Source organism: Equus przewalskii, chromosome 11 (assembly GCF_037783145.1).
Source record: "Equus przewalskii isolate Varuska chromosome 11, EquPr2, whole genome shotgun sequence".
In the NCBI taxonomy this organism is placed as follows: Eukaryota; Metazoa; Chordata; class Mammalia; order Perissodactyla; family Equidae; genus Equus; species Equus przewalskii.
In genome coordinates this window covers 13,301,652-13,323,492 of record NC_091841.1, presented here as the reverse complement: position 1 = coordinate 13,323,492, position 21,841 = coordinate 13,301,652, and the positions used below count along the sequence as shown (strand labels likewise).

At 36.1% G+C, this 21,841-nt stretch overlaps 1 protein-coding gene across 1 annotated transcript; it reads right to left on the bottom strand.

Moving 5' to 3' along the window:
* Nucleotides 1–358: 358 nt before the first annotated feature.
* Nucleotides 359–1,306, bottom strand: OR8H1 (olfactory receptor family 8 subfamily H member 1). Its single transcript, XM_008543697.2, has one exon. The coding sequence runs from the start codon at nucleotides 1,304–1,306 to the stop codon at nucleotides 359–361; it is 948 nt and encodes a 315-aa protein (XP_008541919.2).
* Between the last annotated feature and the right edge of the window lie 20,535 nt (nucleotides 1,307–21,841).

Here is a 21,841-nt window from a genome sequence, read left to right as displayed (position 1 = left end):
ATTTCATTGTGCCAAAAATGGAACTCTTTTCCAAAGTAAAATTCTCTGAAGTTAGAGTATGCATGGGAATTTGTGTCATATACTTTAAAAGATGGAAACCACATTGTGTCATTTTGTGCATCAATAACCCTTAAAAACACATATATTTAAACCATAGGTTTAACATGCGCCTTCCAATTACAATACAGATTTCTAAAGACATATTCCTGGAAATGTCCAACATCATATTTTGTCAAATAAAGGATGGTTCAACAAACATAGAAACAAATTAAAGAATTTAATTGTTGTTGGAGGACAGGCCAAGGAAATATCCTATAGAGAAGGAAGAAAAGATTATCTTAAAAGTTGAGCATCACTGTTATTTTAATTGCCTGGAGCCCTCTCTCTTCTGCATGGCTCTACTGAGAGCATTTTTCACTTCTTTATTCCTCAGACTGTAAATGAGTGGATTCAACATGGGGACCACAATGGTATAAAAAACAGAAGCCACTTGATCCTTTCCCAATGAGTAAGACTTACTTGGCCTTAAATAAGTAAAAATCATGGTGCCATAAAAGACAGCGACTCCCAGAAGATGGGAGGCACAAGTAGAGAAGGCCTTTTGCTTTCCTGAAGCGGAAGTAATTTTCAGGATAGTAGACAGAATAGACACATAGGACACAGATATTGTGATAAGAGACATCATTAATGTGGAGCCAGCGACAATGAATATCATGATTTCGATGTCGTGTGTGTCAGTGCATGACAGGGCTAAAATTGGGGATGTGTCACAGAAAAAGTGATGGATTACATTGGAGTTGCAGAAATGCAATCTGCTCATGCAAAATACATTGGTAAAAGACTCTGTAAAGCCAATCAAATAGGACCCAAAGGTGAGGGAGCAGCAGAGTCTTGTAGACATAACAACTGGGTAGCGTAGAGGATTGCAGATAGCAACATAGCGATCATAGGCCATTGAGGAGAGAAGAAAACATTCAGTGGCACCCAAGAAGACAAAAAAGTACATCTGGGTGAAGCAGCTCATGTATGAAATACACTTGGTGGAAGTCATTAAGCCCTCTAAGGTTTTAGGTGTGATGACTGTTGAGTAACTGAGATCAAGAAATGACAGGTGACTGAGGAAAAAATACATGGGGGTGTGAAGCTGGACATTCAGGTGGATTATCAGTATCATCCCTACATTCCCCAGCACAGTAATCAGGTATATCAGGAGAAACAGCATAAAGAGAACCAGCTGGGTCTCTTCAGAATCTGTCAATCCTATAAGGATGAAGTCAGGCAGATTTGTATTATTCCTTCTATTCATTGTGTTCAGCTTCTTTAAACTGTTGAGAAATCAAAGTGGATACTTAGCAGGGATGACTTGAAAAGGTTTGAGTTTACATGAAAAGTCTTGAATATTTATATCAGTTTAATCTTTCTAGAAATTGATAATAACGAGTGGTTTACAAAATACGATGGAAAAAATCTGATTGCCAAATATAGAAATAGGTATAAATTGATATTTGGACACGATATAACAAAAACTAACATTGCTTAATTAGAATAAATCTGACACTGTTCTAAATGCTTCTATTTATTAATGCATATAATCCATGTGATTCTAGCAAGATAGACTGACTGCAGAATAAATGCTTGTAAGACTATATTCCTGTTCATAATTAATTTCAGAAAACCCGAGAAAAAAATGCTAGATATATACTAAACAATGATGGAAATCAGTTTTAATATATTGTTTACTGTCCTTTTATTTCCAATATTATTTAATACTAATGATGAATGAATTTCAACTTTAGCAGGATATATTAAAACTATAAACCACATATTAGAATTAATTTCCAAAAGACATGATGTTTCCCTAACTTGACATCCCAAATCAAATTTCTTCCAAAAATTACATTTCTAAAACATGTACATTGCTTGTAGACTCTGATTCTATCTACTCTATATTTCTGTTTCCAAAAGTTCTGACATTACTTAGGGTAAGGTCTAAATGATATGTGTATGCATATCTTCTGATAATGCCACCACTTTATTTGCTTCTATCTAAAATCCACTAAGTTGAGAATAGTACTTACTGTGAGCCACAGTTCATGTAACAAAACTGTCTTCCAGTGTCATCTGTCTAAAAATTTGTCAACTTCAAATTATTCGCACAAATAAGATATGAAAAACATTTGAGTTGAAAATTTCTGTAATATAATATTTGGTTTTTGAGATAAATTCATTTTAAATTTTAGTGCATTCATTTTTTGCTTTATTCTGAGGTAAAAATAAATCAATCTAGAAATGGAAAATTTGCCTGGAAGTTATGTCTAAAAAGAATATCAGAGACCTATTCTGAACATAAGTGGAGCAAAGTATGACTTTCCTCTCATCCTGAGAATTCTACGGCACCTAATATATGGCAGATTGATGATACTGCTACAGTTGGGCACCCCTGGGGACCAGTTTCAATGGAACATTGCTTGGCATGTTTCCAAGGAAAAATGTTCAGGGACTAAATGCAGCTATGTTACATTTTGAGAAAATAGCTGTCTTATCCCTTAGAAGCCACACATTGAAGAGCCTGATGGATTGGTCTTCCTTTGGATGCTCTAAATTTTTCAATGAGGTGGTGGAGATGCTATTTCTAGAGAAATACTTCGTTACTCCCTGACTGAAACTGTCAGGAATGGAAGGATATATTTTTCACAATGAAACACTTTTATACTTAAAAATGTGATGCTATCATGGTAGTAAATGTGTTCGTTGGGAAAAAAATTAGAATTCAACAAAATTCAAAGAACAAAATGAAAACAATGCCAAACTTTTGGAACATCTTGATGAATTTCTCCCAGTTATTTTCTTTTGTTCATATGATGCTTATGTGTGTACCTATATATTTGCATAATTATTATTCTACTGTATATTCGGTATCTAATTTTCATCTTATAATTAAAATTCATCATATACCATGAACAATGTTATATTATCCTTCGATAAAATCCAGAGTTTTAAGTACTACACATTGAATGGTGGTCCATAAATAACTTCTTTTAGAAGTGTTCATTAGATGATAAATAGTTTTTTTTGGAAGAAGATTAGCCCTGAGCTAACATCCATGCCCATCTTCTTCTATTTTATATGTGGGACACCTAGCACAGCATGGCTTGCCAAATGGTGCCATGTCTGCATCGGGGATCCAAACCAGTGAACCTCAGGCCACCGAAGTGGAATGTGTGAACTTAACCGCTGAGCCACAGGCCAGGCCCTGATAAATAGATATTTTGAGTCATCACAAGGACAATGTGGTGCAGGCTCTCCATTCTGGTTTGACAGTCACCCAATTCATCCACATAGCAATATTTCTGCAATTTCTTTTACTACGTTAGTATACTTATTTTTATTTTATAAAAGAAAAAGGAAAGCAGGAGGGCAAAATCAGTACTGAGATTAGTAAACATTTTATAGTTAATTTAGTGGCCAAAAACACATTTCTGTGTTTAACCAGGTCAAATATTTTCTTAAATGTGAATGAAAAGAAATTAAAATATGAAAAGAAAGCTGAAATGTTTTATTGAGGATTATTTGTCCAAGATGAGGAAGCAAAGGAAGGATCTGAAAAGGGATAGACTGAGAATCAAATTAAAATATTCTTGTGAATCTTGTGTTAATCCATGGCATCATTATTACTTTTCATGTAGATCTAAAAGTGACTCTTACAGGAAAATCTGCTCTTACTCCAGAACTTCAGGAGATAATTTGTCGGTGTGGATAAAGGAACAATTTTGTATTATTATATCTTTGAGGAAATTTGGAGAGGCAATTCTTCTAGTATCAAAAACTTAGTACTAACTAAGACACGATTGTTTGGAGATTAAAAGGCTGGCATAACCCTATTTGACAATAGGTAACCCTGGGTGTTAAGCCAAATGAGAGCTAAGGCAATCTTCAATGTAAATTCCACCTCAATAGGCCTGGCGATTGCAAAATTACAAGGAGCAAGGTTTTCTTGACCATTACTTTCCCTACATTGAAATCCATTTTGTTCACATTTAGTGTGGTTTACGATTTCAGGGCTATTCTTGCACCATTTATTGTCATGGCAGAAACCAAAGTCTGATCAGAGATTTTAAATCTCTTGATTTCATGATGGAATAGGTTCATTCCCTAGCTCATTACAATTTAAACTATGCTTCATATAGCTAGATAGACAGATAGGTAGATAGGGGCCAGTTATAAGAGGTTACCAGGAAAAGCACAGTAAATGAGGGCATGATCCTTATGCAGACTTAAGTCCATACCTTCTCCACTGTAAGAGTTTCTAGAGATTTAGTCATCCTCCTCTTCCTGGCACTGAGAGGGAGACATCCTTACAAATGGAGAATTCCCTTAAAAATGTCTCTTAAAAAAGGGTAACTTCTACTAGCTATATGTGGATAGCTTCTCTATCCATCCCTCCACATCCATATTTTGAAAGGCAAATATGATCAAAATCTTAACTGGTTCTACAGCACGTTCTCCAATTATCAGATAATAATCTTCAATTCATTTCTGAATGGATGGCTAATCTTTGTGTGTGTGTATGAGAGCAAGTCTGACTCTATATGATATCAAAAGGTCAATTTCATTTAATTTGTTTTATTTTCATTGAATAATTGTTCTTCAGGAATTTTTGCAACTGCTTGAAATAAAACAACTTATGAAAAATAATCTTATTTGAAAAATTTTGATGGAAAATGTATCCGAAAGGTGGTATAATAGAACACAAACTCAAGGAATACAACTGCTTCACAGGAACGTAACAAAGGCATTACAGATTTGCCATTCCAAAGAAAAACTATGTTTTTATTTTGATGCCTGATACAGCAAACATATTTTAAATTGAATGGCTTTTTTCAGCATGATAAAACAAGAAGGTATTTGGCAAATTTCACATACTATGATCACTTCTTGACATAATCACAATACTATGGAGTCGATCATTGGGATTGGTCAAGAGAAAGAGTTCTAGGAGAATCCCGCAGAAAGAATGACAGAAGAAAAGGTAAAGATATGCATGGCCCATTCTGGAAAGATGTGAATCACAGGGCCTAGAAGGTACAGAAAGAGCAGTTAGAAGAGAGAATGATAGGAGGTATGCCACTGACAAATATGAAGAGCATATTGAAAAATATATATAGACATTTATTCATAACTTTGGACAAATAAAATATATTACTACTGCTTATGATATGCAAGAAAAATGTGATGTACTTTTGCTCCTAGAAAGAAACAATCAAAAAAACATTACCTACCTAAAAAGAACAATTCATATGTAATTTTATTAATACGAATAAAATATTATTTGGAAATTATCTATAGAAGAATGTATATTCAATAGAAGTGAAAATAAAAGTAATACATACAATTACAACCAGGGTAAATAAAAATAAGATGCAAAGTTCATGATGTTTCACACAAGTATAATAAAAATGAGCACTGTATTTTAGAATACATGAATAAAAATCCTTGATATAAAAAGAAAAAAAACTAAACGTAATCAGTTTAATAATTCTCAGTGATGATTACGAGAAATCTTCAGAGCAACCCATCTGATTCAGACACTATACTTAGAAAGAAACAAATCTCACAAAGGTCTGAGAAAAGGGAATGAGTGATGAGATAGACAGTCTCAATATGTCCCTAAAACCATGCATAGCATGTTTCATAAGTTGTCACTGATAATAGTTTATAATGTAAAATATTACATTGTAAAATGAAGTATACAGAAGACAATAGAGATCAGAGTAATATAGATCAGAGAATAAAATTAAATATGTGAAAATCAAATATATACATATGCACACATAGATCTCTTCACATGAATTACCTTCAACCACTCCCAAGACTGAAGACTGATTCTCTCTCTCTCTCTCTCTTTTTTTTTTGCTCAAGAAGATTTTCCCTGAGCTGACATCCATTGCCAGTCTTCCACTCTTTTCGTTTTATGTGAGCCACGATCACAGCCTGCCAGCTAAGCCACTAACACCGTTTCTCTTTTAAGAAGTTTGTTTGTAATGCATGATATAAGAGAATGACTAACAATTATTTAAAATCATATATACAAGGTATAATTCTGTGTATACTTGTTTCCATAATTTAACCATTCAGGAAAATCATTTGTAAAGGAATATGTCTGTTAATTACCATGCCATTTTTCATACATAAGTAAGAAATGTTTTTTAAAGCATTCTAGAAACAAAATTTTCAAATAACCTAATTTTTTTGAATGCCGATATGCACACTATTGTCCAAATATCAAAGAAAGATATGCACATGAGTAAGATAGAACCCTTGACCATAATGACTTAATCACTCTCCTTTCACAAGAAAACAAAAAGCAAAGAAAATATTTACTTACATATTTTGCATGTAAAACTTTTGCTAGATGTTGTGGAGAGCACAAATGTGACTAAGTGAACTCTCAGAGAGTTTACAATTGTGATGGAGAAAGAGAAATATTATAAATACTTATTTTCTTTGAAGAGCACCTCATCAAATTGATCTTTAGTTCCTTTCAACATACATTTTAAATGTGATCGCCTAACTCTATTGATTTCTGCACAATGATTCACGTATGGTAAAGGCAGTACTGAGGGATACATCTTGGCCAGAAATACAACCATACATCCATGGACAGCTAATCTTCGACAAAAGAGCCAATAACATTCAATGGAGAAAGGAAAGCCTCTTCAACAAACAGTGCTGGGAAAACTGTACAGCCAAATGCAAAAGAATGAAAGTAGACTGTTTTCTTATGCCATATAAAAAGTTAACTCAATGGACTAAAGACTTGAATGTAAGACCTTAAGCCATAGAACTCCTAGAAGAAAATATAGGCATTACACTCTTTCACATTGGTCTTAGCAGTATCTTTTTGAATATCTTGTGTATTCAGGCATGGAAAACAAAGAAAAAGTAAACAAATGGGACTACATCACACTGCAGAGCTTCTGCAAGGCAAAGAAAACTATGACAAAATGAAAAGACAACACAACAATAAGGATAAAATATTTGCAAATCATACATCCGAAAAGGAGTTAATCTCCAAAATATATAAAGAACTCATACAACTGAACAACAAAGAAATAACCCAATCAAAAGTTGAGCAGAGGATATGACAGACATTTTTCCAAAGAAGATGTGCTGGTGGCCAAGAGGCACATGAAAAAATGTTCAATATTACTAATCATTAGGGAAATGCAAATCAAAACCACAATAAGATATCACCTTACACATGTCAGAATAGGTATAATTACCAAGACAATGAATAACAAATTTTGGAGAGGATGTGGATAATATGGAACCCTCATACACTGCTGATGGGAAAATAAACTGGTGCAGCCACTATGGAAAACAGTGTGAAGATTTCTCAAAAAAAAAAAAAAAATAGAAATACCATATGATGAAGCTACCCCTCTACTGAGTATTTAGCTGAAGAACTTGCAATTAACAATTTAAAGAGGCATGAAACCCATGCTTATTGCAGCATTATTCAAAAAGCCAAGACGTGGAAGCAACCCAAGTGCCCATCAACAGATGAATGGATAAAGAAGATGTGGTATATGTGTATAATGGAATACTACTCAGCCATAAGAAAAGACAAAATCTTCCCATTTGCAACCACTTTGATGGACCTCAAGGGTATTAGGTTAAGCAAAATAAAGCCAGACAGGGAAAGACAAACACCGACCATGATTTCACTGATATGTGGAATATAAACAAACACATGGACAAAGAGAACAGATTAGTAGGTACCAGAGAGGAAGGGATTTGAGGAGGTGGATAAAGGGGAAAAAGAGCACATATTTACAGTGATATCTTCAGTTGGCAATGAGAATATTTTCCAGCTTCAGCAAGGAGTCCTTTCTCAGAATTTGTCCCAGTGATGTAGTGTTGTCTGTGGAAAATTAAAAAATAAGATGAATCTTCTTTTCTGGCCATAGAGGGTTTGTGTCAAGCCTATTCATAGTCTTCAAATTCTCACTAAGTGTAAATTGGGTATTTAGATATTCTTTTCCAATGAAGAATACGTGATTGAGTCAGTTGGCCAAAACTCAGTGTGTTACAAAATCAATCATAACGTTCCCATTGGCACTTGCTGTCTGATAAACTGCTGTCTGAAACTACTCGGAACAACAGGGGCACTCTATTTAGAGTCAGAAAACATGAAGCTCTTGTTATGCCCATTAGTGTCTAATTTTACCTCTCTGGCAGTGGAGATGGGTGGTGCTTTGCCAAGCCAGTGGAGGTCAGAGATCTGGAACCACCTATTATCTCCAAATACAAGTACAGTGAAAGGATTGAAAAGGACTATAACCTCCTGACTGAGAAAAACTGCTGAGGACCAAAGGTGGAAGAAATGTTCTCCCAAATGAGTAAAGATGAGCAGAGTCTCTTGCATGGATAATGACTGTTACCGAAACAATAGCAAATTGATTTGGAAACAAAAGTTAATCAACAGGAATGTAGTAATTCGGGGCTGGAGATATTAAATTCATGCTTAAAGTAGTTCTCCCCTTAAAGTTCATGGAGGAGGGTTAAAATTGAGACATGTCAAATTATTAAATATTGCAATAAGAAAGAGAGATTGTTAACTCAAATATTTTTATAGATACTTCTTCTTAATCCTTGTTTGTAGTGTTCATTAATGAGCTAGGTTTGCCTATGCAAGGGCTGCCATAGCGTCTTAGAGAAAAGTCATAATTTTAATAAAGTAATCTTTGTTTCAATAATACAAAGTAGTCTTTATCTTCTTAAAATTTACCCCCGTGTAAAAATGTCTACTTTTACAGTGAAAACTAGTATCCCTTAAAGATGAGAGAATGAGTAGAACATGTCAAGATGATGTTAACAATGCATGATTTACTGAAAAGATTTATTCAGAGGAATTTTAGAAAATAAAATGAGACGCATAAGAAATCAGCAAATAAGGAATTAGAACATTTTCCTTCAGGTGATATCAAACCCTTAAGTGTTTCTTCTTCTAGGACACCCATGAGTGCATGGCTATTTGGGAAATGAAGAGTAGATGAAATTACATTACATAATGAGACTGAAGGAACTCTGCTCTACCATGGAAGAATTCTTTGGAAAAATACACCAAATTAATTGCAAACAGGAGCATTTAACTAGCAATTAAATGTAAAGAGGGAAAAGAGTTATTCCCACAGGGAAGAAGTGAATATTTCCTCAATAAAGAACACTTGCTCTTTAAAAAGCAAATTAGGAACTGGCCCACCAGCATAGTGGTTGGGTTCATAGGCTCCAATTTGCTGACCCAGGGTTCATGGGTTAAGATCCTGGGCACGAACTTACACCCTGCTCATCAAGCCATGCTGTGACAGTGTCCCATATACAAAGTGGAGGAGGACTGGCACAGATGTTAGCTCAGCAACAATCCTCCTCAAGCAAAAAGAGGGAGATTGGCAACAGATATTAGCTCAGGGGCAGTCTTCCTCACCAAAAAAAGGAGCAAATTAAGTTATTGTTTAAAAATGCTAAAGATCCTAAATAATTTAATATTTAAAATTACAAAAATATCATCAGTGAGAAAGAAGTGACTTCAGCAAAATTGAAAAAGGTAAATATAAACTATTGATATGTTGACATTCTATTTCAATTCAACGTTATTTTTAATTTCAGGATGGAGATTCAATAAACAATATCAAACAAGTAAAATAATGAGTATGTGTTGGTTGAAGATGCATTCATTATTTAAGACAGCACCTGTAGATTTCTGACTTTCTGAATTACAAAATTAAAGTAAAATCAGTTTGAAACATTTTAGGTATGTATATTCCCAACTTTATTGTTAATTATAATAATGTTAAAAATTAGTCATTTTAAGAACGAGTATACTAAAAAAATATAATCAAAGAATGACATATTGTGTTCAAATTAATTAAACATATTTTGCTACACTGATAATAAAGTAAGTGTACCCTTTATAAATAAAGGAATTTCTATGAAAAGGGTACTTCTTGTATTAGGGAATTTCCTTTTATTGCGGAAAATATGAAGCATTAATTTCATCCAATTTATAATTTCCTGGAAAAAATATTTGGCAAAACTTTTTTGGATCATATCCACTTATTGTTTATGTTACCCAATGAAGTCAGGCCATAAACATGGCAGGATTTGGACACAACATCTGACTACATTTGTTAAACTTTTTTAATATTGGCTTTACTTTTCCTTGGAAACATTTAATTTTGGCTCAAAGTAGGGGAGCAGAATTTGCCACCTCAAGATATGTCTCCTTGGCATGAGAATTATTTTGGGCTGGCTATTTTTTAAAAACTGAAGACATGGGAGAAGCTCTGAAAACCAAGAGGAAGTTACACTTTGTAAGAGATATTTACATTTGTAAGGGAATCTCCATTTGTAAAGGTGCCTATTTCTCTGTACCAGGAAGGGGGGTAACTTTATCTGTATAAACTCTCATCAGTAAGAAAGGCAAGGACTTAAATCTGCATAATAACCTTACTTTTGTTTACTGTGATCTTTCTGACAATCTCCCATAACTGTCTCCCTACAGCCCCAAAATTCTCCTTTGTCTTTGGCTGAAGATAGTATTTAAGGTGAGAATCATGGCCATTGTGGCAAGTTTATCAGTTTTTCTGGGTTTCTGCCACATATACATGTTATAAAGCTTTGTTTGATTTTCTCCTGTTGTTCTGTCTCACATCAATTTAATTCTTAGACCAACCAGAAGGACCTAGAGGGTAGAGAAGTTGTCTCCCTCTTCTGCAATGCCTAAGTATTACTAGCATTAAAAACAGTTAAGTGCCAAAGTTGCATTTTTTTCAGCAATAAGATTCATTTTAATTTAACAAATTAGAATGAGAATTACTGGATCCTCATCGATGAAGATTTTAGGCCAGTTAATTTTAAAACTGCAGATGAGAAGCAGGCTCCTCCAAGGAGCAGAGTTTGCTTGCCCTTTGAGAGACATTTGCATTTGTGAAGGAAATCTCCATGCCTCCCCCTCTGCACCAGGAGGAAGGGGGGCTGGCCTTATCTCTGGAAACTCTTAATGGGGAGGGCAAGAACTTAAGCTGGTTACTGTCTGGCAACCTCATGTAACTGATTTAGGGTGGTGGCTTCTGGCCTTTACTTAATCAGATTTGATTCTTATCTAAAAGTTGTGGGACTACCCAATGGCCAGACCCCTCCTGCACCGATACCATTTTAGCTTTTTTCCATGTTCTTTCCTCTGTCTTGTAAAGAGATGGCTCACATACCTTAGCCTTACTCTCCAGCCATGTTTGCAGCAGAAGCGGCGGCAGCAGCAGCTCCTCCTGCCCCTGGGCCCTGTCCCCATGCAGAAGCCTGAATGCCCATGGGTCCTGTCCCCATGCTATCCCACACTATTCTCTAAATAAAAAGCACTACTGCCAGATCTTGCGAGTCCAAGAAATCTTTCTTTCAACGACTCGGCTCACCAACCCTGCATCACTCATGAAATTGAAAATTAAAGATTTGTCTTTTATTTTCTCATTGTATTTATAATTACCCTCTCTCACTTGATAGAAAACAACCAATTCTAATAACAAGTTATTCTTTTAATTTAATTCAGAATCATGTTTGGAGTAGCATATTGGGGAGAACCTTGTGCTATATTCTTTATAGAATGAAGCGTAGAATGTAATGTCAAGGGGAGAAAAGACATGCATGCAAATATTCAGTGGAACACTGTCTTATAACTTATAGGGCAGTTATATTATTGACTAGATTGATTTGGAAAAACTCATAGAAGTTGGTCAATTGATAACTGAATTGGTGTTTTCACTGGAATAGCTCACCTGCATTCTCCTTTCTCGCACTGTGAAGTGAAATAAAATTGTCTAGCTATAGGGATCTTATTGGTCTAATTAGAATGCAAATCTAACATAGTAAAACATTTAAGCATTTTGTTTATTGAATTAATTCTTTTTCAGCAGATGACTTTCTAGCTCCTGGTTTCACATCAAATCTCCCAGAATCACAGAATACATGTGTCAGGAAGTAACTGAGAAATTATAAGGACAAAAGCCCATGTCCCAATCCAATTATAAAAGAGGAAAATGCAGCCAAAAACTGTAAGCCCACAGAGAGAAAATATTTTGAAAGTTATAGAAGCTAACTTCACTATAAGGATGGACTTTGTTCTCTTGGGCTTTTCTGATATTCCCAATTTCCACTGGTTTCTTTTTGGCATATTCTTAGTCATCTATATGATTATCCTATTGGGAAATGGCATCATAATTCTAATAACAAGAGTAGATTCCACTCTTCATACCCGCATGTATTTTTTCCTCAGCAATTTTTCCTTCCTAGGAATCTGCTATGTATCTGTCACAATTCCAAGAATGCTCATGGACCTTTGGACTCAGAAAGGAGCTATTTATTTCTTTTTTTGCCTGTGCTACACAAATATGCTCCTAACTTGTGCTGGGAACCGCTGAGTGTTCCCTTCTGGCAATGATGGCCTATGATCGCTATGTGGCCATTTGTAACCTTCTGCACTATCCTCTAGTCATGAACCACAAGGTCTGTGTCCAGCTGGTGGTTGCCTCCTGTATCAATGGACTTCCAGTCGAGATAGGAACAACATGCCAGATTTTCTCTCTGCCGTTTTGTAGTTTCAATCAAATCAATGACTTAGGGAGTCTCAATATCCTTATCTCTAAAGAATAGGCAGGTTAGAAACAGTTAGTGAAAGTTGTTTTAGGAAGAACAACAAAGATAGTGGAGGTGAACACAGAACACAGAGTAAAACTAAATAACCAACATCTTCTCTCCCTCTCCCCACACACATGCACACAGGTATTGAACACAGTCCAGACTGTCCCTACTTTCCCAGGCTTAACCCCATTAAATGTTTCTATCTGAATCAGTGTTCTCAAATTAATTCTTCTGAATAAAACCATCTTATGTTTTCCACTTAGTATCCTACCAAAAGATATCTGTTTAACTCCAATGAGCACAATAACAGTTCTAACACTTTTTTAACTGTGTAATAATGTGAACTGAATGGTAGAGACATTTATGCTCAAGATCAAATTATGAGAGAAAAATGAAGTATTGAAATAGGTAGCTGAAAATGTATATGAAAACATTTTATGAGAGTGCAAATGAATGAGAAAATGCAGACGAAGTACAACAGGATTGTCAAGAAGTGCACTTAATTAAATGCAAGATCGTATGGGAAAGCTCTGGGTCTGTCTCCACAGTTGCCAATGCTCCAGAGCTTGTGCTGAGTGGAGCTCATTTTGTTTATGCTGGGCTGTGTTCAGAAAATATAATGGAATAGCCCTAGAGGTAATATCAGGGTTTTTTACGTGGTAGTCAATGGGATCTAAACTGCGAAATTAGGAAATACATAAATAACAACATTCTTAAATTAGAAAGAATCAATCTGGACATTCTGAGACAATTCAAAGAGAAAGCATGTCAAGAAAGTAAAGCGAAAACGCATGCCAAATTTCCCTTTCCACAGATGAAACACCAGGAAAAACCACCAGAAGAAATTCTAACTGAATTGACGAAATTTGTTCTCTTGGACTTTGCTGACATTCCCCATCTCGAGTGGTTTCTTTCTTTTTTTTTTTTTTAAGACTGGCACCTGACCTAACACCTGTTGCCAATCTTCTTTTTTTTTTCTTCTCCCCAAAGCCCCCTGTACAGAGCTGTATATTCTAGTTGTAGGTCCTTCTGGTTGTGCTATGTGGTATGCCACCTTAGCATGACCTGATAAGTGGTGCCCTGTCCTTGCCCAGGATCCCAACTGGCGAAGCCTCAGCCCACCAAAGCGGCACATGCGATCTCAACCACTGTGCCATGAGGCTGGCTCCTCCACTCCTTTCTATCTGGATTGTTCTTAGACATTTATATCATTATCTTGATGGGCAATGGAACCATATTTTAAATAACTAAGCTGAATCCTATTCTTCAGACCCCCATGTACTTTTTCCTTGGCCATTTTGGCTTCTGGGATATCTGTTATGTTTCAATTATGCTCCCCAAATCTTGGAACCCAAATAGAACAATTTTTTTTATTCTAGTCAAATCTTTGAGCCTTTGCGATAAATTTACCAGGCAGATATTCAGAAATTTTATCATCAATGAAATTCCTTCTACTTTGTCTTTATTAATTAAATAGCCAATAGGTTAAAAAAATGTTTATCAAACATCTGCTGCACATTTGGATAAGTCAAAGGTCTTGAATTATAATGCCTGATGACAATGCTGTTTATTTTACTTTGATAGATAAATGCAACCAAAATGGTTTCAAATATAATGCATGCACAAATAGTAAGAGCTATAGTTGTGTCATGTAAAATGTAAGGTATACCTTGTACTTGTAAAGGGTTTCATGGAAGAATTGAGAAATTAGCAAAAAATACAACTCAAAATTTGGTGGTGACATATCACTGAGAAAATGTGATATAAATGTTTCTGCCTTAGGATTCTGTTTGTTAATGTGAGGAGTAAAATGGACTAATTTTGCTCTGCACACAAACAAATGAAAAATAAAAGTGCATAATCCTCAAATCCATCACTTTCATTCAAATTCAAACCTAGTCTTAAATATGTTGATGTATTTAGAATTTAGCATGTGTTCCCCATTAGACCATAGTTGTGTTCTTTAAGTCCAGGAAATAAAATGCTGGAAATTAATGGAGAATAGAACTCTTATGTACTAATTTCCCCAAATCCCTTTAGTCTATAGAATTACAAAACAGGCCAAAAAAGATAAATGATGAATTTCACGATTTTCAGAGTTGGAATATAAAAAAACCCTGGCAGATGCAAATCTCTCTTCAATGATGGGATGTGTTTTGGATTTTCTGATATTCCTAATCTCCAAATGGTTCTTTTGGTGATATTTTTCTTTGTCTATGTGATAATACTGGTGGAATTATTATCATTATTCTCATAACCAGGGTTGATCAGGCTTTACAGAATCTGATGTATTTTTTCCTCAATAATTTTTCCTACTTGGAAATCTGTTATGTATATGTCACTCTTCCTAGAATGCTTATACTCTGTTGGACACAGAAAAGAAACAATTCTTTGTTTGCCTGTGCAACACAAATGAGTTTTGTCCTTAGGCTTGGAAACAGAGTGCCTCCTTCTTGCTGTGATGGCCTATGACTATGTGGCCATTTGTAACCCTCTGTACTATCTGCTAGTCATAAACCACAAGGTCTCTATCCAGCTGGTGGCTGCCTCCTAGATCACTGGGATTCCAATTGAGATAGGGCAAATATGCCAGATTTTCTCTCTCTCTTTTTGTAGATCCAACCAAATTAATCACATCTTCTGTGACGTCACACCAATACTCAAGCTGGCCTGGGGGTCATTTTTCTGAATGAGATTTTGCTCTTTACTGTTGCTGTGCTATTTGTTATGATCTCTTTTCTGTTGATACTTGGTTCCTACCGTCAAATCTTTTCCACCATTATGAAGTTACCATTAGCAATAGATCTAGCCAGTCTTATCCATCTGTTCATCTCACATCATAGTTGTGGCTTTATTCTTTGGATGTGGAATCATTACATATTTATGACCCAAGAACAGACTTCAAGCACAGACAAGTTTCTCTCTCTTTTCTATAACATTGTTACCCCAATGTTTAATGACAAAACATACACTCTAAGAAATAAGAATGCCTTGATTACCTTTAGACAATTGCTGGCTTCATTTTTAACATATTAGCTGCTGATTTGAACTCCTCGTCTGTCTTCTTATTTAATTCTGTCATTGTATAATTGGAAATTAATGTTTAGTGTGCTTTTTATACTTTACTATAGATTATCTTTACCCATTCCTGAGCTTGCTGTTTTATGCTGGACTTTCTGATATCAGAATCATATCCATAGGATTGTCTTGTTGACAAGAAATTAAGTAGCCAGCCAATCTCATATTCAGTGTATTAGGCTATTTCTCCCACAGATGTACTGGTGGTTTGGGACTTTTTATGAAATAATGTATTATCTTTTATCAAGTAATTGACATTATATACTTTTTTCTTCCTGAAAACCATAGTGAATGTTTTTGTTACTTTCCCCATTATGTAACTGTGATTTAAGTTTTTCTTTTCATACAGTTATTAGATAGTAAAGAATACATATACTATATATATATATAACCCTTTGCAGAAATGTCTATGTGTTTTTAATTTTATAATTTTTACCGCTCAGCAAATTTCATTTGCCTCTTTATGAATTAGAGAACACATAAGGAAAGATTAAAAATAGAAACTCTGCATAATGTTACTTGGACATTGGTGGTATGGCAATGAATGTTTTACGTTCTGCTGCTCTCTACATATCAGTCAGATTATCTCTTTGCAGACATGTTTTTTTATATGACTGAATCACGACTAGTGACATCTTATTTGTATTACCTTATTGTTTACTAACACAAAAACTATGAATGCTTTTGATGTATACAATATGTATGAGACGATTGAATTATTTTACCTCCATGTGGATCCACTCATTTTCTAAGATTTCTTGACCTAATTTTTATTCTTTTTGTAGACTATATAATCAAAATTAAATGCTTGGAAAATTTACTGCGTTATTTTCTCAAGTCCTCCTATTGGAAAGGATGATATCTGAAAAGAGATAATCATGCTGAACAAATGACAACTTACCATTTAGAAATAAAAGTCTTGGGGCCGGCCCCGTGGCCAAGCGATTAAGTTCACGTGCTCCGCTTTGGCAGCCCAGGGTTTTGCCGGCTCGGATCCTGGGCATGGACCTAGTCGCTCTCATAAAGCTGTGCTAAGGTGGCCTCCAAGATAGCAAAACCAGAAGGACTTACAATTAGAATATACAACTATCTACTGTGGGGTTTTGGGGAGAAGAAGAAGAAAAATAAAAGAAGATTGGCAACAGATGTTAGTTCAACTGTAAAAAAACAAAAACAAAGCAAAGTCTTGTATTCCTTCAGATATTTCCCATTGAAATATAGGCCACCTAATTAGATTCATTTGCAATCAAACTAGATTGGGAAACAATGCAATTTGCGTAGGTTTTTTTTTTTTTAAATCTGTCTCTTCTTTAATATAATGTGTGTTTAAACTATTTATTTTTACATAACCATAATTTATCCATCAGCGAGTTCTCTTGTTTAAGTAGATATTGTAGATATTGTGGCATCAATAAAGTCATCTGAAAAAAACACATAAAATAAAGAAATCATTTCAGAGGAGAGAATGTTCAGATGACAATGACAGATGGCAATTGTGATTATAACATATTATCTATCTAGAGGAATAATGGAAGAAAAGGTCAGAATGATGGTTTTGTAACCATTTTGAAGTGCCCTGTTTCAATTTTCTATCACAACCTAACAAATTTCATCCAAAGTTTATAGCTTAGTACAACATCACTTTATTATATCTCATAGATGTATAGGTCTGAAATTCAGGCAGTGATCAGCTGCATGATTATTCTGTCCCATGTTGTATTGACTGTGGTCACTAATAAACATATTGTGACTAGTCTGATTTCTAATGTCTAAAATGTCTTCATATTACTATAGCATGTGATCGCAATGGTGCATTACAGTAAGAAAGTCTAGCTCTTCTGTAACTTACATACTCATGGGAAGAAACAAATAATTAGATAAATGAATTAATAAGATACTTTAGCTTAAAATTATGTTATAAATAATATACAGTAAAGTGATTGATAGTGCATTTGTGATAGTAGAATGCTATTTAATTTGGCTTAGGTAATCAGAGTTTAAAGAACACTTTCCAACAAAGATGGCACTAAAATACCTTCTTTTAACTCACCAATAGACCTTTCACTAACAGAACAGGATCTTACTTATTATTAATTAAAAAACGGTAGTTAAGTGCAGAATATGAAGAAAGGATAAGAAACAGGAGAGGAAGTGTCCCTCCACTCACTATTCCATATAGGGTACAGCACATGTACGCGGCAATAAGGAAGAGAAGTGTTTTGTAATGTGGGCTGATAAACATAATTAAGTGAAAAGATGTCTCTCTCCAATTGATGACAAGAAGAGGATTCTCTCTTACAGTTTTTATTCAACATAATACTAGTCTCTGCAGTGAAGAATAAGAAAAAAATATATGCATGAGAATTGGAAAGGTAGTTATTAATGTAATTATTTGAAGATGATATAAATGCATATATAGGAAATATTCAAGATTCTACAATTAAATTATTGGAGTTAATAAATGAGTTCAACACTTGTTGGATACAGAGTTAATAAACAAAATCAATTTATTTCCATATAAAAGAAGCCAAAATAAGTTGATGTTAAAAATGCTATTTAAATGGGATGAAATACGTCTCATACTTAAGAGTAATTCTAATAAAAATGTACAGAAAATCTACCTGTTAATTTGAGAGAAATTTAAGATAAGTATGTAAACTAATTGCTATAGCATGTACATGTATTAGAACACTCAATATTGAAAAGATATCAAGGGATCTCATCAAGATGGTGCCGTGAGCAGACATTGAACTCGCCTCCTCCCACGCACACAACTAGGTTACAACAATTTTGGGAAGAATCAGCCTGGATTGAAAACTGAAAACTGGATAAAAAGAACCCCCACGACAAGGGATAGTCCTGATGAAGGCAGAAGAGACAGTAACTCCGGCCAGAGAGGGAAAAAGCCACCTTTGCGAGCAGCAGAGCTTCTCAGCTGGCCAGGCGGGATCGACCCTAAGGTACGGGCCCTCCCTGGTGGATTGAGGTCCGGAATGGGGACAATACTGCTATAACCGTCCTTCGGACTCAGCTCACCTGAGACGGGGGTCTTACTGTCTGCCTTTGCTGGCTATTAACTGCAGCGAGGACACCCCCAGAAAAGCTATCGACCGAAAGCTGAAAAGATCTGGGTCTTGGGTCTTAAAGGGCCCACTCACAAACTCATTCATTGCAGCAAGCTAAAATCACCAGAGAGAAGGCTGACTGTCCTTTGGTGAAACAAGACTCACTTGGTGGGCTCTGGGGGCATCTTGGTGAGAGGAGGGTCCTCTCCGGAGACTGAGACATTGGTGGGGGCCATTGTTCTGAGCTGGTCCAGGCGTGCTAATATGGACACCGGTGGGGGCCATTGAAGTGCATTCCTTGGGATGTTAGCCCAGGGGTCTGCCATACCCACTAGAGCACAGATTTAATCCCTGCCCTAGGGACTGGCCACACCTAACAGCAAGCACTCAGGCTACTTTTCAGCCTCCATTGACTGAGTGCCTTGATCCTCTACAGGCAGGCAAGGGTGTCTGCCTCTGTGGGGCAGAGCTTGTGTGAGGACCGGGTGAACTGTGGGGGGCACTGGGGGAGAGATGGGAGCCTCTGCAGTGTGGTGTTGGGGTATGCTCCACGGGGTTGAGCAGGCTGCAGGGACCAGGACAGTGTTGACAGTGTATGTGGTCAGGTTGGGGGTGAGGCTTATTCAGAGGACCAGGAATGTGTTACAGTGTATGTGGTCAGGTGGGTGGTGAGGCTTATCAGCTGCAAAAGACATGTGCTTCACAAACAGCCATAGAAAGGATCAGCCTCACCTTCCAAAGCCTGAAACAATTGAGTGCCCCCATGCCAAGGGCTAGCCCCACTCAGCTGCACTCCTAAGAGAACTGACAACAGCCTTGTTGGCCTCAGGCCTATCACAACTGTAGCCCCTGAGCCTGGCAACCAGCTACACTGGGTACCAACTCAATTAAGAGGACAATTGCAATAAGAGTATGTTGATAAACTTTGTAGCCAACAGCACTGAGGCCCCCCCAGACTGGATTTACAAACAGCTGGCCAGGGAAGGAAAGATCAGACTCCTGGCGTACCTGCAGTGGGAACAACCCTGCCATAGCAGAAGAACACAAGTAGCCCACAAAGGGGTCAGTCCTGGTTCTTATGGACTAGTGATGAGAGGGAAGCACACTACTGGGCCTCATAAGGCATCTCATATGTAAGACCCCTTCTCCAAGATCAAGAGACATAGCTGACTCACCTAGTACAAGAAAATAGCACAGAGAAAGAGGCATAATGAGGAGGCAAAGGAATACTTTCCAAGCAAGGGAACACTACAAAACACCAGAAAAAGAACTAAGTGAAACAGAAACTAGTGACGTACTGGACAAAGAATTCAAATAAAATATAATGAGAATGCTCACAGATATGCAGAGAAAAATGGATGAACGCAGTGAGCACATCAGCAAAGAACTGGAAGATATTAAAAAAAAATTCAGAAATGAAGAATACAAGAAATGAGAAATTCACTAGAGGGACTCAACAGCTGAGTAGAGGAAGTAGAAGAACAGATCAGTGAGCTAGACGAAAGACTAGAGGAAATCACCCAAGCAGAACAGAAAAGAGAAAAAAGAAATAGACAGAATGAGAACAGCATAAGGGAAGTCTGGGACAATATCAATCATGCTAACATTCAGATTATAGGGGTCCCAGAAGGAGAAGAGAGAGACAAAGAGGCAGAAAATATATTTGGTGAAATAATAGAGGAAAATTTTCCTAACCCGAGGAAGGAAACAGACATCCAAGTTCAGGAAGCACAAAGAGATCCAAACAAGAGAAGGCCAAAGAAGCCCACACCAAGCCATATTATAATCAAAATGTCTAAAATTAAAGACAAAGAGAGAATCCTAAAAGAAGCAAGAGAAAGGCCACAGGTGACATATAAAGGGAAGCCCATCAGGCTATCAGCAGACTTCTCAGTCGAGACCCTAAAGGCGAGAAGAGAATGGCACAACATATTTAAAGTGCTAAAAGGAAAAAACCTACAACCAAGAATACTCTATCCATCAAGGCTGTCATTCAGAATGGAAGGAGAGATAAAGAGCTTCTCAGACAAGCAAAAATTGAAGGAGTTTATCACCAATAAACCAGTTCTGCAAGAAATGCTGAAGGGACTTATTTAAGTGGGAAAGCAATGACCACAAATAGAGATTAAAGAAATTATCAAAAATACCCAAAACAACAACAACAAAAAACAGGCAATAAAATCACTCGTAAGGTAAAAGTATAGTAAAGGCAGCAGATCAACTACCTGTGAAGATAACATGAAGGTTAAAAGACAAATGTACTAAATGACCTATTTCAATGATAAGAGGGTAATGGATACACACACTAAACAAAAGACTACATATGATGTGAAAAACATATAATGTGGGAGGAGGGGAGTGAAACAGTAGAGCTTTTAGAAAGGGGTCAAGCTAAAGAGTCTATCTACTCAATATAGACTGTTACATGCATAGTATATTAAATAGGATCCCCATGGTAACCACAAACCAGAAACCTATAACAAGCAGGACAAAAAGTAAGACAAAAGAAATCAAACATATTGCTAAAGATAGACAGCAAAATACAAGGGAAGAGAGCAAGAGAAAAAGAAGGGAACTGAGAAGAACTACTAAAACACCCCAAAAAAAGAAAAAGTGACAAAATGGCAGTAAATCCATATTTATCAATAGCTACTTTAAATGTCAATGGACTAAATGCTCCAATCAAATGCCATAGGGTGGCCAACTGGATAAAACAACAAGATCCATGTATATGCTGCATACAAGAGACACACTTCAGACTTACAGGCACTCGCAAACTAAAAGTGAAAGGATGGAAAAAGATATTCCATGCAAATGGCAAAGAAAAGAAAGTTGGGATAGCAATACTTATATCAGACAAAATAGACTTTAAATCAAAAACTGTAATAAGATACAAAGATGGGCACTACATAATGATAAAGGGAACAACCCAACAAGAAAATATAACACTTGTAAATATCTATGCACACAACACAGGAGCACCTAAATATATAAAGCAATTATTA

Excerpts from the sequence above, each read along its gene's own strand:
- OR8H1 (XM_008543697.2), bottom strand. The coding sequence starts at position 1,306 with ATGAATAGAAGGAATAATACAAATCTGCCTGACTTCATCCTTATAGGA.